The sequence below is a fragment of the Petaurus breviceps genome, unplaced genomic scaffold (genome assembly GCF_028583685.1).
Source record: "Petaurus breviceps papuanus isolate PSGF00001 unplaced genomic scaffold, PetGlider_PUasm1.0 90491, whole genome shotgun sequence".
Classification (NCBI taxonomy): domain Eukaryota; kingdom Metazoa; phylum Chordata; class Mammalia; order Diprotodontia; family Petauridae; genus Petaurus; species Petaurus breviceps.
The window spans coordinates 2,682,450-2,699,595 of record NW_027187263.1 but is presented as its reverse complement, the minus strand read 5'-3'; the positions used below and the strand labels follow the sequence as shown (position 1 = coordinate 2,699,595).

Below are 17,146 nucleotides of genomic sequence, written 5' to 3'. Positions count from 1 at the left end.
TGTTACATTCTCTGAGCCACGAGAAGGCTATATAAGCCCTGATGTGTAGCTTTGTTTTGGGACTCACTTTGAGAAGTGTTATGTGATTTGATCCAAATTCTGGGAAGCCGTTGTTGAGAGTCCCCCAGCTTTGAAAAACCCAGATGTGGAAACCCAGATGTTGACTGGGTATGGATGTAATGGTTGGACAGTTGGGAAAGCTGTATACTTGATCTGTTTCTGTCTTGATAATTCTGCCTGTATATTCTGAAGTTTGGGGTGCTGACCTTTTTCCCCTGAACAAGGTAAACGATATATGTCTGACTGATTAAAGTAAGCTTGTTAACCCATTTTGAGTTGCTTTCCTTTAACAAAGCAGATCCAAGAACCTGTGGTTGGCGGCAAACCCTGAGGACGCTTGGGGTGCTTGCTGCTACAAGGGTCACTAATATATGTCAGAAACGGGCACTTTTCCTCTCAATGGCGAATAACCAAATATCTTGTGCTGCTGCCATCATCTTATAAGCTTCTCCATCTTTGTTGAAGGTGCTACTTTCCTTCTATTCATTCAATTCAAATCAATAAACATTTATCAGTCATCCAAGTTCATAATCTCTGAGTCATCATACTTCAACTTTTTTCTCTTCCTCAGCTGCCTCAATTAATCCCAAAGTCTTGTGATTTCCAGCTCTGTAACATCTATCATATCCACCTCTGTCTTTCCCTACACTGCTGCAACTGACCCTAGTTGGGGCAAAGATCTGTTGTTGCTTGGGTTCCTAAATGGTCCCCTTGCTTCTAATCTCTCCCTCTTCCACTCCGCTGCCAAAACAATCTCTAAGTGTCTCCCCTCTCCAATTCATCCTCCACACACTTACCAAAATAATCATCTTAAGGTAGAAGGTCTAACCATTTCACTGTCCTGCTCAAAAACACTTAGTAGCTCCCTTTAGTCTGTAGGATAAAATACAAATTCCTCAGTCTGGCACTTAAGGCACTTCACAAGCTTACTTCAAACTAGTTTTCCAGATTTATTTCAGCTTTTTCTCCTTCATACAAAAAACATACTAGCCAAATTATATTATTGGCTAATCCTTATTTATCATGGCTCTGCTACTAATCTCCTCCATTAAGCTTTCCTTGGTCACCCCAGTTGTTAATGATCTCCTTCCCTCTTATGAAATTCCTTGTATCTATATGTCTATGTACATGCTATATCCCAATGCAAAATTAAAGCACCTTGAGGGCAGGAACTATTTTGTTTTTTCCTTTCCATCGCTAGACCCATGAGAGCCCATCATCAAGGAGAAAGAACAACAGAGCTAGCCTTCCCCCCAACCCGAAACTTTCCATCATGAGCCCACAGCATTTTATATTTTGGACTGTCCATCTCTTCATTAACTTAGGATATAAAGACCAACACATTCAACCTCATATATTCCTTTGATAGTGATTCTCTGTGCCAAACTTTTCATCACAAGAGGCAATATTCTCACACCCTAAGTCAGGAATTTAAGAGTGATCTTTGAGTCATTGGCCTACAGCTATCTAAATAATTAGGTAACTAATTATGTTGCTTTTTTTCCCACCTAAACCTACACTCTTTTTGTCTCTTCTTCTCTACCAAAGCCCTAAAAACTTGTCCTCTCTTGCCTAGAGTACTGCAGCCTCCTCCTTACCAGATGGCTTGCCTTTAGCTTATCCTCCAGCTATTGCCAAAGTTATTTTATCCTTCCTTTAACTATTACACGTTATAATTCTGTTGTCACTTTGCATTTTCTTAAGTCTAAGCTCTTAAAGGTCATTTCAAAAGCATCCTGGACTGTTTTATTTCATTTGTCTTTTCCTGTAACAAAGTCCATCCGCTGTGCTCACCTTGAGCATAAATCCCTAAACCTTCTTATGACTGCAGTATCCTACCTTTTACTAAAACTTACTCCAGTTCATTAAGCATTTAAACAATTCCTGAAATTTCACCTTCTCCAACCACTAAGTTTTAATGGATTATGAAACTATTCAACTACCCTGATCAATTTAGAGGTATAGCTAACTTCTGAGATGACTCACTTCAACTACATATAACATATGTACCTTACTAGCTATCAATGTAGTTCTTAAATTAAATGTTTTAACCTCTATATATCCTATAAATGTGTTTCCATGTCAATGTGCTGTCTGTCCAGATGGTAAACTCCTAGGGGATGGACTGGTATCTAATTCCTCCTACAACACTCGGCAGTGCATCACACACAGGAACTTAAGGGTTTTTAATAATGATAGTGTTAAAATATTTGACCTAGTCAGGTTAGATTCTTAAAATTACATGAGCTATTTACCCTTCAACTTTAATATGAACCTAAAAAAGGATGAATTGCCCTTGTTTATTTACTTAATGTCATCCAAAGTCAAATGATTTCATCATACAAGGCATCCATTACAATAGCTGCTGAAAATATAAAAATAATATCATTAAGTTTAAAATATAATGTGGGAGGTAAGAAAAATACACCAAAAACTATCATACAAGAAAGAATATGATAAGCACAAAGGAGGAGTCCAGAAAAAGGGCTGAGAACTCTCAAGCAGAAGAAATGATCTCACAAGCTGGATAAAAGGTTCCCTGGAAAAAAAGGAAGGATTCATACATTAAAGATAGTTGGAGGATGGGGCAATTCTTTTCCAGGAAGGAAAGACAGAATGGCCAAAGGCAAACAAAAACAGCATTTCTAGAAAGGGTGATAGTTATTTTTCTTACTCTCAGAGATGTTTCTGCTGCAGCGGCTGCCATTGCAGCAGCTTTGGCCTTCTCTGCTTCATCATACGTAGGAAGAGAGGTAGCTACACTGTAGGGTGGTGGCACAGGATAAAATTCGCTGTGAGTTTCTGTTTCTGAAGAAAAAGAAATAAATAAACATGAAAGGCAAAGCATGTGAAATCATTTTTGAACATACTATATAATTTTGTACACTGTATAATTCTACAACAATGATAACATACAAAAATTATCTGTATAGCCATGTAGCCCAAGGGGAAAAGGAACTAAAATCATTTAGGGTTGAATTTTGTTTTAATCTGTAGAGTCATCTTATAGCTATCTTAAAGCTTTCCAGGTCTACTGCTATTACCATTAAAAAGGCAGAGGGAGGCACTAGAAAGTATACTAGATAGGGAAGCAAGGAAACTTTACCTCTAACATTTATTAACTGTAATGTTAGGCAACTTGTAAGGTCTATGGCCTAAGGGTCTTCATCTAAAGGATAAAGGAGTTGGACTAAGTGATCCCACCATAGCTTCTGCTTTCTAGTAATATCCTAGAGTCTGTAATTCTATTTCAGGTCTTCATTGCCTCCTATTTTAGTCTATCTTCAGTATAAAACTCCCTCCAATCCAGTCTATAAAAATGCTATTTCATTTTCCTAATGTACAACTTTGATCATGACACTATTACTGAAGAATCTTTAATGACACATCACCAAGGACTGAACGAAATCTATACTCTTTAGTTTGACATTCCATCCCTTTCATAATCTAATTTCAACCTGCTTCTGCAATCTTATCTCACAGGACTCTCGCTCACATATGTATTCCAGACAAACTGGACTATATACTTGAAAACACTCCAGTTCTTCCTATCTACATAACTTTCTTCATGTTATTCCCTAGATGTGAGATGACACCAACCTCCTATCTCACCAGCTGAAATCCCAACATACCACAAATCCTACATTCTCCCTTGTCTTTCCATACAGCAGTGATTCATCCCCTCCTCATGAATTCTGACTATGCCTTAAAATAGTCTTCTTTATATTGGTCTGTCTCTCCTTCTAGACTTCTAAGACCAAATGGAGTCAAACATCTACCATATTTTATTGTGTAAATATATACATTAATATTTAATAAATATTTGTTGAATTACTGTTTCCAGGAAAGAATTATTTCAAAAATCAGATAGTGTCTAAATACAAAAAGATTGAGTAAATCAGCTATTTATATGTTACTTATTTTCCAAAGACTTTAAATATCTATAAAAACTGTTAGACTTTTTACTTTAGGATCTTAAGCATGAAAAACAAAGGAGATGGGGTGGCCAGGTAGCACAGCGAGTAAGAGCACCAGCTCCAGTGTTGAGATGACTTGAAGATCGGATCCCGGGCTCAGACACTTGGCACCCACCCAGAAACACCTGGCCGTGTAACCTTGAACAAGTTATTTAACCCCAATTGCTTAGGGGCGGCCAGGTGGCTCAGCGAGTAAGAGCACCGGCTCCAGTGTCAGGATGACCTGGATCAAATCCGGGCTCAGATATTCAGCACCACACCCAGAAATAACTGGCCGTGTAACCTTGAGCAAGTTACTTAACGTCGATTGCATTAAAAAAAAAAAAAAAACAAAGGAGATGCCCAAAAGCACTTCACCCTGTCCATGTTCCAATTATAAAATGTGTCATTATCTTTGCAGCATCCTATATATTACTAAGCTTTATAACATAGCAAAAATAACACCAGACTGAGAGTTAATGGGCCTGTATTCTAGTTTCAGTTTTGTCAACAACTAGCTGTGTAAGCTTAATCAAATTATCTATTATTTTGGGGCTTTAGTTTCCCTATAACTAATTATTGGTTGTTTTAGCATGAGTGGCCCAAATAAAAATCCAGCAAGAGACTGAGGAGTAGTCTATAAGAGTCAGGAAAACCAGGTGATAGCAGTAGTATCACAGGAACCTAGAGAGAAGAAAGTATTAAAGAGACAAGGGTCACTAAGTGTCAAAGGCTGCAAAGATGTCAAGAACAATGAGGATCACAAAAAGGCCATTAAGTTTGGCAATTTAAGAGACTACAGTAATTTTGGGAAGAGCAGTTTCAGTTGAATGATCATGTGAGAAGCTAGAATGCAAAAAAGAAAAAGGAGGAAAGAAAGAGGAAGTACCAAACAATTATCCCTTCCACATTGCAAGGGGGTTTGGGACACAAAGCTCCCATAATCTGGAAAATCCACATAAAATTTTTTGGTTCTCCCTTCATACCAGAGAAGGAATCTGAATTTTTTTTTCTTTATGGAATATTTACAGTAATTTATTGTAAAATTCAGTTTAAGCATTTGTAGGTCAATGCTAAGTAAAAATACTAGCGTTTGTGTGTCATCTGCTTGGTTTTCGTGTTCTTTTTGCAGACTTTACCTTTTTACTTAATTTAACTTTAAAAAAGAAGCTGTTTATATTTATGGTGCGAAAAGATAAACTATGTTGATATACAATACTATACATATATATTATGCATTTCTCTGCTTCTAAACTTTTTCTGAGTCTTCTGCTGGCCTTTGTGTATTATCTGAGACTTCCACAAAACTCCCCAAAAATTTCTATTTGAGTTCTTATCCCAACCAGTGATATACCAAAACCACAACGGAGAAAGTCATGATATGGAAGGGATAACAAAAATAAAATAAAATAGTCAAGTTGGTTTGTAGAGCTTAGGTAATAACTGTATGTTAATGTGTCAATACCAGTATATTAGTCTGAGGAGAACTAAAGACTATGACCCTCATGGTAATCTCACTAAAATTTACCAAAAAAAAACAAACTTGAAAATATAACAGACACAATTGGTATTTATAATGTCAGGGGGCTTGCTACATTCTCAAAAGTAAGGTATATTCCTTGAAAGGGACATCTTATTAGGATAGTATCCCTGATCTTTCTTGTAGGTGTAATGAAATACAATCAACTGAAAGAAGGGGAGGGGGGAATGACAACTAAAAGACCATAAATGCACTTCAGCTTTTTAAAAACCATATGGTTGGGGCAGCTAGGTGGTGCAGTAAATAGAGCACTGGCCCTAGAGTCAGGACGACCTAAGTTCAAATCCGGCCTCAGACACATAACACAAAAACTAGCCATGTGAAGTTGGGCAAGTCACTTAACCCCAATTGCCCTCCAAAAAGCAAAAAGCAAAATTTTAAATTAAAAAAAAATTTAAAACCATATGGTTTTATTTTACTATCTACTTTCCTTCTATCTTACTAGGAGATTCTAAGAATCAAATGCTTCAGAAAATGCATTGTACAAATCCACAAGGTGCTACTATTTTTAATAACGTAATGGTAGTCTACAATTCCTTTTGTTGTGTGTTTGCAACTGTAAATTCAGGTACAGAAGTGTTAAACTATTCAACAGAAAGGAACTTAATAGGCTAACTTGACCAACCAAACTTGACAACTATCCAACAATGAGCGTTTCATTCTAAACTCACTACCTCACCACACCAACCAAACTTTACATCATCTAGTAAAACTGGAAATTTTCATAATTTTGATACCTCAAAGCCTACCTTTTGTGAAAGACACAATTACAACAGTAACTGTAACAATAATAAAACAATGCTTGGAAACCACAATCTCAATTGTATTTACAGTCTTCTCAGGTAGAGATCTATGGAGGATTTATGGAAGGATATAAACAAGAATTATATAAGATAAAAAGGTATGACTGGGCTGTGAACTGTGCCAATGGAAGTACATTTATCTATGAGATCATGTATCTACTGAAGGGTATGTTTCTAGTTTGTCTATACCAACAATCCAATGAACAAGGCACAAAGCATTGTGTCAATTTTAGAGCAATCTAGAAGACCTTGATTCGTACTTTAAGTAACATTTCCTGAGTTATTAGCACAGAATGGCAATCAATTCGTAAAATACAATGACAAATTGTGCGTGGGAGTAGGGGACTGGGGGATGGGAAAATAAATACAATCAAATTTTTCATTAGGTGCTCAAATTATGTGGAATGTCAGTATTTTTTATTGACTCATACTGTTTTCAAAGCACCTACTAATTCGTGTTTCGCTGAAATGTACTGTAGTAGTCAAACTAATGAAGGTAATTGCCACTTTTAATTCTGTCTGTTCTAAAGTATTACTGCAAACACCTAAAAGATATTTACAAAGCAAAATATTAGTCTAGCGATGAACTAATTTCTGGAGCTTAATTTTGGGAGATAAAAAATGATTAAAGAATAAAAAAATAAAATTGTGAAAAGTAAAGCAATGAATCAACCAAAACCTGAGTTATTAAAATAAAACTAGTTCCAAACTTAGTGGGGCAGTTTGGTGGCATAGTGGATAGAGTGCTGGCACTGGAGTCAGGAAGACCTGAGTTTAAATCTAGCCTCAGACATTTACTAGATGTGTGACCCTGGGCACTTCACTTAACCCTGTTTGCCTCAGTTCTTCATCTGTAAAATGAGCTGGCAAAGGAAATGGCAAACCACTACAGTATCTCTCTCAAAAAAACACTATATGGGGTCATGACTCAACAACAAGTTTCAGGTTTAAAAACAACTGAGGAAGAACATGTAGCCCTAAGAAGTCCAAATGTATTCATTTTGCTTATCTACCAAATGAATATTGTAATAGATCATTAAATAAAAAAACAAAAGCTTAAGAGCATAGGTATAATCCAAAAAGGTTTGACTGAAATAAAATTGAGAAGTGAAGGATGAGCACAAACAACATACAAAACATAAATGTCTGAGTTAAAAAACAAACCTTTGATATTTTTTCTTAAAATAGACTAAGAAAAAAACATTTGAGATTATGCCACAAGAAATGTGTTGGAGGGCGGCTAGGTGGTGCAGTGAATAGAGCACTGGCCCTGGAGTCAGGAGGACCTGAATTCAAATCCAACCTCAGACACTTAACACAAAAACTAGCCGTGTGACCTTGGGCAAGTCACTTAACCCCAACTGCCCTCAAAAAAAAAAAAGACAAAAGAAATGTGTTGGCAATGCAGGAGGATTTAACCCTAGTTTTCCAGGCTTCAATTCTGTTCTTTTCTTCTTTTTTTAATTATTCTTTCTTCTGCATAAGAATACCATCAACTCAGACTTAATAATGTATCAAGAATGAAAAAAATTAATAAATATAGATATTGTTGATAGATGTATGTATTATATATAATTAGCAACTTTTACTATCATTACAAATATTCAGCAGTTAAGATTCATAATCATCATTGGATAAAGTAATGTGATATAGTCTATGCCAGACAGTATAATGGAACTGAGAATACAGGACTTTAAATAAGCATTTATCATCATCCAAATCACAATGGCTTCCTAAGAGTTGAAAAGGTTTCTCTTCTATTCCAGGTAACCCGAAAATCAACTTTCTGGTATTTTCAGAGTTAAATGAAGTTAAATGAAAACGATGCTTACAGATTCACAGGTTTTGGCCTGGAAATTACCTTAAAGGTTAACTAATTCAATGACTTGATATTGTAATTAAGAAAACTAAAGCCCAGAAAGATAAAATGACTTTTCCAAGGTCCTCAAAGAGCAAGTAGAAGAGCCAGAATTCAGACTCAGGAACCCTCGCTACAAATCCAAAAAACAACAACATAGACACTAGGTTATACCTATCTGGCACTGGTTAGAAGTGCAAGGGCTACTCACAGGTGCAATGCTACTCTAATCAGCTTGACAGCTTTGACTTGTTGCATTTCTTAACTAGGTCATTTAGGCAACCAGCACCCTTCTGGGGGCTCACCATATTAATGCAGAACTTAGTGTGGGCAACTGATAGGCAAAACTCCCTGCAGTTTGGAACTCCCAATCTCAAGATTCTGGCCAGCCTCAACCTGCCCAGGAGCTGGGGATTACAGAGTGTGCCACCACACTTGGCCAAGTTCAACACTTTCCACTATGCCACAGTATGAGCAAAAGATTCTGCAACACAAAGAAGCATATTTAGCATGGATAACTATAAAATGTAAAGAAAAATACTTTGCTACCACAAACAAATAAAATAATCCCTATCTATTCGTGACGTATGCCAGGTTTTATATCTAGCAAATAACAAGGTCTGATCAAGGACAAGCAATAATGATGCATGCAGATTAACAAGACAAGAAAGGAATATGCATTGAAGATTTTTGCTCAAACTGGGGCTCTGTGTAAGGTTAGATCTGTCACTTCTCTCAGGAAGTTTAGAATCATAGAGTTGGGAGGCGTTTCCCTATCTAATTTAATCCTCACATTTTAGAAGTAAGAAAACTGAAGTACAAGGAAGTTAAATGACTTACAAGAGGTCAGGGAATTTGAATCTAGGTACTTGAGCTTCAGAGTCAATGTTCTTTTGTACTTTATCATTTAAGTTTTTCCTTCTGGAAAATGGGGGTAATTAATATGAAATGCTTTGCAAATTTTAAAGGACTTTATGTCAGTTATGACTTAACTAGATAATTTTTTCAGCTCTCATACATATAGAGCAAGTGTAACAATTAAGAAAGCAAAATTATGAACAAGCAAAGATCCAAGAATTTAGGCAATGCTCAAAGGAGATGATATTTAAGAGCCATTTGTGGGTACGGCTAGGTGGAGCAGTGAATAGAGCACCTAACCTGGAGTTAGGAGGACCTGAGTTCAAATCTGAACTCAGACACTAAACACTAGTCGTGTGACCTTGGGCAAGTCACTTAACCCCAACTACTCCACTTCCCCCCTCCAAAAAGAAAAAAAGGGGAGGGTGATTTGACAATGAAAGTAAAATAATCTGGTGGAAAATAGAAACATTCTACATGGAATATTGTCTGGGATAAAGATTGAAAATAGTAAATAATTTTTTGACAAATACATAAAATGGGTAAATTCTGAAAAAAGTACAGAAACAGAAAAATCAGGAAGGTATGGCTCTTAAGGAAAGTAAAGTATGATAGCATGTTCTATGTTACCAATAGTACTCTTGGGCCTTAATATGGGAAAAAGAGCTAGGAATCACTTATACTGTTAAATTTCATGTGACCACCATAAAAGAAATGCCACAAAGTTGCAACAGAAAGAATAACCAGATACACAAACAACACATTAGGTGGTTCCTTTTTTGGAAAAAAAAAATTACAGAGGAGTAAAGCAGAAGAGCTGTAAAGAGTAAAGCACTCAAAAATTCATCACTTCAACCAATTATCATCCTAAGTACACAGCAAAAAAAAGTTTTACAAGACATCAATTACCAATAACATCTTCAAAAAAAAAACTGGGATTATATACAAGCATACATTTTCCCTGTCCCCCAAAAGCTAAGTATGCCTAATCAGAGATGAACACAAAAATTCTTAAATTACCTGAAGTCGCAGCTGCTTCCACAGTAATGCTACTGTAAGGTGGAGGAGAAGCCTCAGGTTCAAGTGCAGGTCCAGAAGGAGAAGATCGTGCTATCTGTGTTGAAGGTGATGGTGGCTCAACAGCAGGTGATTCTGAGTTATCATCTTCATTATGAAGCTAAAAAAAAAAAATGAAAGTCACTAAATATAATCAAAGAAAATGTAAGGAACTGAATACCAAAATCTAATTTCTTCTGAGAACCTCTAAAATAATGTTAATTTTATCTAATTATGAAGATTATTAAGCTAAAGAATATTAGAAAAGAGCTGTTAATAAATATGGTTATTTACTTTCCAAATATAAAAAGTCAAAGCCAAGTTACATAAATTTGTTTAATAAAAAAAAAGAAGCAGCTGATTCCAAGGTACATTCCTACCAGTCCTCCAACATAAGTTAGAATTTCCTAACCCTGTTATCACACTAACAGGATAACCGACCATAAATGGAGCTGAAGAGAGTAACTGTGAAAAAACAAAATCTACACAACCAAAAAAAAATGGATCCCTATCCAAGGGAATTTAGCTACTAAAATACCAAGAGATATTATTTGCAACACAGTTTTATGTATGATAACCTTAACAGTATAAAATAGTCTATAAAACTTACTATGTCTTTCTCTCAATAAAAGACACATATCCATTAACTGATCTTCCAAATAAAGGCACACACAAAAAAAGGTAGGATTTTCACTATTAATAAAAGTTTGTTTGACAAAATGACAAATTCTGACACTTGACAAATCTGACGTTTCAAGGTCACTTTCTAGAGTCAAAACCCAAAAAAGGAAAAAAACTATATCAATGTGAACTAAACACAAAAGTGTTTAAACAAGATTACTTTCCATTAAAGATAGCAATGTGAAAACCCAGTTCTTCCACATGCATTCTGGCTAAAAAGCCAGAATCCTACCAACACAAACCAGAATCATTTCAGAGGGACCAAAAAAAAATACTATTTTGGGTGAAAGGTGTGAGCAATGTAAAAGGAGCAAAGCCTGGGCCTGGTACAAAATCCCAAATCACAAACTGGAGAATGGCTGTTATAAGTAAGAAGATAATGAATGCTATGAAGAAATATTATGAATCAAGAGGTGACTAACGTGTACATCCAGAATAAGACAGTAATTCCAGAACTATAATCAGAAATTCAAAGAATGATGATGATGATGATGATGATTGTTATTATTTTTATACAGCTTGGCCAGGAGAATTGTATTAGTACTTGGAAGAAAAGAAACAAGATCTTAAAAAATCAAATCATAAATAAAACAAGAACTCTAGAGGAAAGAATTGGAAGGAAAATATATAATTTAGAAAAGGCAGAAAACTTTGCATAAGTAACAGACTTTCTGGAAATTAAAATAGAATAAATAGAACTCAATGACTCCAGGAGACAAATATTAGAAGAAAAAAAAAACAAAAGCCTAGAAAAAAATAAAAGAAAAATCACTGGATTCCTCCCAAACCATGACCAAACAAAAAAGCTAAATACCATACTTCAAGATATAATAAATGAAATGATCAGAGTATAAAGAAATTAGGAAGAATAAACTAGAGTAACCTACTGAAATAAATCCCAAATGGAAAACTCCCAGAAATGTCATCACCAAAATCAAAGAAACTGCAAACTGCCATAAAGAAAGAATTCAATGAAGTATAGTTAACACTATACAAGATTTGGCAGCTACTATTTAAAATAAAAGAAAATCGTGGACTACAATATTATTCCAAAAAGCAAAAGACAATAGCATACAACAAAGAACTTACCCTGAAAGGCTGAGTATATATAGCCCTATATAATAAATATGATCTCTTAATGAAATGGACTTTCAAGTCTTTCTGAAGACTAGAGATGAGTAAATACTTTGAAATATGAACAAGGAGATCAAGAGAAACCTAGAGAGGTAAATAATGTGAGCAACTATAAAGCACTAAACAATTAGGATGTGCTTTCGTTCTGTTAGAGAGAGAACATACAAATTTCCCTTCAGAATTCTTATGTTTTTATGAATCACAGAGGGAATTCAAAGAGGTAAACTAAAAGCCTGAGTTGATTTTGCATTGTTATAATGTTCTCAAAAGGAAACAAATGAGGAAAAAAAGTAACATTCCAGGGGTTGAGACAAGATGGTGGAGTAAGAGCCAGGACTTGCTTGAGCTCTCCCCCAAACTCCTACAAATACCTGTAAAAACAACTCTAAACAAATTCTAGAGCTGCAGAACCCACAAAATGACAGAGTGAAACACATCTTCAGTCCAAGACAGCCTGAAAAGTCAAGAAGAAGGGCATATTGCACCCAGCTGAGAGCAGAGCACAGTCTGGTATGAGTCAAGCCAGCACAAATGGGGCCGGAGCAGGCCCCAGGGGACTGAATCAGTGGTGGCTGTGGCAGTTTCCAGACTTCTCAACCAGTAGTCCAGCCTCAGCCCTTGGACAGTGAGGGCAGGGGCAAGGGTGGTGTCAGCAGTGGTGGCATCAGCTGCTTCCAGAGCTCTGGGCCCACAGACAGTGGGGGATCTAGCAGCTGATACAAAACCCCTGAAGCCTGAGACAGTACACCCACCCCCTCCCCATCCCCACTGGAAGCAGAGTCCTACCTTGACAAAGAGCTAGAAAGTCAAGTATTGGCAGGGAAGATGAGCAAACAACATTAAAAGAGTAAAACTACAGAATCTTACTTTGGTGACAAAGAAGATTAAAACATATAACCAGAAGACAACAAAGTCAAAGTTCCAGCATCAAAAGCCTCTTAGTAAAATATGAATTGGTCACAGGCCATGGAAGAGCTCAGAAAGGATTTTGAAAGTCAAGCAAGAGAAGTAGAAGAAAAAGTGGAAAGAAAAATGAGAGTAATGCAAGAAAATCATGAAAAATGAGTCAACAACTTGCTGAAGGAGACCCCAAAAAACACTGAAGAAAATAACACCTTAAAAAATAGACTAACCCAAATGGCAAAAGAGGTCCAAAAAAAAACAATGAGGAAAAGAATGCCTTAAAAGGAAGAATTGGCCAAATGGAGAAGGAAGTCGAAAAGTTCACTAAAAAAAAAAATAATTCCTTCAAAATTAGAATGGAGCAAAAGGAAGGTAATGACTTTATGAGAAATCAAGAAATTATAAAACAGGACCAAAAGAATGGAAAAATAGATGACAATGCGAAATATCTCATTGGAAAAACCACTGACCTGGAAAAAGGGTCCAGGAGATATCATTTAAAAATTACTGGAGTACCTGAAAGCCATGATCAAGAAAAGAGCCTAAACATCATCTTTCAAGAAATTATCAAGGAAAACTGCCCTGATATTCTAGATCCAGAGGGTAAAATAGAAATTGAAAGAATTTACCAATCACCTCTTGAAAGAGATCCCAAAAAGAAAACTAGTAATACTGTAGTCAAATTCCAGAATTCCCAGATCAAAGAGAAAATACTGCAAGCAGTCAGAAAGAAACAATGAGAGTACTATGGAAATACAATTAGGATAACACAAGATCTATCAACTTCTACATTAAGGGATCAAAGGGCTTGGAATATGATATTCCAGAGATCAGAAGGAGCTAGGATTAAAACCAAGAATCACCTACCCAGCAAAACTGAGTATAATACTTCAGGGGGAAAAATGGATATTCAATGAAACAGAAGACTTTCAAGCATTCTTCCTGCAAAGACCAGAGCTGAACAGAAAATATGACTTTCAAATACAAGAAGCAAGAGAAACAGGAAAGAGAAATCATAAGACACTTATTAAAGTTGAACTGTTTACATTCCTACATGGAAAGATGGTATTTGTAACTTATGAAACCTTTCGCAATATTAGGGTAGCTGGAGAAAACAGATAGACAGACAGACAAACAGACAGATAGATGGATAGATAGATAGATAGATAGATGGCACAAGGTGAGTTAAATGTGAAGGGATGATATCTAAAAAATAAATTTAAGAGGTGAGAGAGGAATATATTGGGAGGAGAAAGAGAGAGATAGGATGGGGTAAATTATCTCATATAAAAGAGGCAAATAGGGGTGGCCAGGTGGCGCAGTGAGTAAGAGCGCCGGCCCCAGCATCGGAAGACCTGGGATCGGTTCGGTCTCAGATACTCGGCACCCACACAAAAATAACTAGCCGTGTAACCTTGAGCAAGTTACTTAACCCCAATCGCTTTTTAAAATAAATAAATAAATAAATGAAAGAAGCAGGAAAAAGGTTTGACAATGGAAAGGAAATGGTGGGAGGTGAGAGGGAATGAGTGAACCTTACTTTCATCAGATTTGGCTTAAGGAGGGAATAACATACACACTCAATTGGGTATCTTACCCTACAGGAAAGGAAGGAGAGAGTGAATGGGGGAAAGGGGTATGATAGAAGGGAGGGCAGATTGGGGGAGGGATAGTCAGAAGCAAACACTTTTGAAAAGGGACAGGGTCAAAGGAGAAAACAGTAGAAGTGGGGGGCGGGATAGGATGAAGTAAAATATAGTTAGTCTTTCACAATATGACTATTATGGAAGTGTTTGTGTAACTACACATGTATAACCTATACTGAATTGCTTGCCTTCTCAATGAGGGTAGGTGGGGAGGGAAGAAGGGAGAGAATTTGGAACTCAGTTTTAAAAAGAAATGTTAAAAATTGTTTTTACATGCAACTGGAAAATAAGATATACAGGCAATGAGGTATAGAAATCGATCTTGTCCTACAAGAAAATAAGGGGGAAGGAGATAAGCAGGGGGGAGTGTGATAGAAGGGAGGGCAGGCTGGGGGATGGGGTAATCAGAATATATACCATCTTGGGATGGGGAAAGGAGAGAGATGGGAAGAAAATTTGGAACTCAATATCTTGTGGAAATGAATGTTGAAAACTAAAAATAAATTATTTCTTTTTTTAAAAGTAATATTCCCAAGATGGCGGAGTAGAAGCACGACCTTCCCGTGGCTCCAGCTTCCACCTTCCCCAATCCATGTAAAAAGGGGACTCTAAACAAACTTTGTAGCTGCAGAACCCACAAAATGACACAGAGAAGCTAACGTCCAGCTGAGGACAGCCCGGCAGGCCGGCAGGAATCGGCCAGCACAGAGCTCTGGGAGCGAAGCCCAGCCCCACGCCAAGGCTTTAGCCGCAGGGCGGGCCTGACCAACCGCCTGCCAGAGGGACTCCAGATCAGCAGCAGCTGTGGCCGTTTCCAGATTTATCAATACATAGATGCGAAGGACAAGGTGAGAGGCCAGTGCAGTCTGGACTTTGGGACCCAGTAAGTGGGAGTGCATGGCTTCTACCCCCAGGGTGAGAAACCACTGAGACACCAGCACAGCCAGACAGCGCCACGTGGCAGCTTCAGCTCCTGGCCTGCAGAGTGTAGGGGGACCAAGCACCAGTCTGAGGGGTAATTGCTCTTGCTTTAACCTGCTTGGATCTGGATTGCAGTCTAGGGTGGAGGTCCTGGGGTGTGTGTCCAGCTTGCCAGAGCGTGTGGAGACCTCAGAGAGGGCACCCATCTAATACCTCCGGCAGCTGAGAAAACCCCAGCATTTGGGACGAAAACTCCCCTGTCTGGTGGCAGAGTCCTACTGTGGCAAAAAGCCCAAAAGTCAAATAACTGAGTGGCAAAATGAACAGGCAAAGGAAACAAAGCAGACAGAAGATTCCAACATTACACTCCTATTTTGGGGATAAGAAGGAGCAAGGCATGGAACGGGAGGAAAACAGTGAAGTCAGAACTCCTGCACCAAAAGCTTCAAAGGAAAATACAAGCTGGTTACAGGCCATAGAGGACCTTAAGAAGCAGATAAGAGAAGTGGAGGAAAAATTGGGAAGAGAAATGAGAACAATGTAAGAAAATTATGAAATGAGAGTCAACAGCCTGACTGAAGAAAATAATACCTTAAAAAACAGACTGACTCAAATGGCAAAGGAGGCTCAAAAAGGCAATGAGGAGAATGCCTTAAAAAGTCGAATTTGCCAGATGGAAAAAGAATCTCAAAAGCTCACTGAGGAAAATCATTGCTTCAGAATTAGATTGGAGCAAATGGAAGCTAATGACTTTATGAGAAATCAAGATGCTGTTAAACAGATCCAAACAAATGAAAGAATAGAAGGCAATGTGAAATATCTCATGGGAAAAACCACTGACCTGGAAAATAGATCCAGGAGAGATAACTTAAAAATTATTGGACTACCTGAAAGCCATGACCAAAGTAAGAACCTAGGAAGCATCCTCCAGGAAGTTCTCAAAGAAAACTGCCCTGATGTTTTAGTACCAGAGGGCAAAATAGAGTTTGAAAGAATCCACCGATCACCTCCTGAAAAAGATCCCAAAAAGAAAACTCCTAGGAATATTATAGCCAGGTTCCGGAATTCCCAGATTAAGGAGAGAATATTACAAGCAGCCAGGAAGAAACAATTTGAATATTGTGGAAACACAATCAGAATAACCCAGGATCTGGCACCTTCTACACTGAGGGATCGAAGGGCTTGGAATGTGATATTCCGGAGGTCAAGGGAGCTGGGACTAAAACCAAGAGTCACCTACCCAGCAAAACTGAGTATCATGTTTCAGGGGAAAATTTGGTCATTCAGTGGAATAGAGGACTTTCAAGTATTCTTGCTGAAAAAACCAGAGTTGAATAGAAAATTTGACATTCAGATACAAGAAGCAAGAGAAGCATGAGAAGGTAAACAGGGAAAAGAAATCATAAGGAACTTATCAAAGTTGAACTATTAACATTCCTACATGGAAAAAATAATTGTATTTTATAAAAGTAATATTCCAAGGAAAAAATTATGGAAAAAGGGGATAGAATAGGTGTAGAGAATAGGTGAATATGTAGAAAGGAGTGGGAGGGGAGTGGACATTATATGAACCTGACTTTTGTTAGAATAGAACAAAAGAAAATTGAAGATAGACATAGAATTTGGCATAGAAATATATTAAACTTAAACAGAGAAAATGGGACAATGAAGTTTAGAAGGGTTCAGTTAAGAATGTATAAGCTAAATAAACCAACTTCAGAAGAATAGAT

At 37.2% G+C, this 17,146-nt stretch overlaps 1 protein-coding gene across 5 annotated transcripts in view; it reads right to left on the bottom strand.

The window, feature by feature from the left end:
• The window catches only part of NDFIP2 (Nedd4 family interacting protein 2), a 122,834-nt gene that overhangs the window by 54,538 nt on the left and 51,150 nt on the right, over positions 1-17,146 (bottom strand). For all 5 annotated transcript variants that reach the window (XR_011163278.1, XR_011163279.1, XM_069062659.1 and 2 more), the window contains exons 2-3: positions 10,096-10,252; positions 2,735-2,868 (exon numbers count right to left, since the gene is read on the bottom strand). Coding sequence is in view for 3 of the 5 variants with exons in the window: in XM_069062659.1 (XP_068918760.1) it covers positions 2,735-2,868; positions 10,096-10,252 (291 nt within the window). In the remaining 2 variants the exon portion in view is untranslated. The remainder of the gene's footprint in view (positions 1-2,734; positions 2,869-10,095; positions 10,253-17,146) is intronic.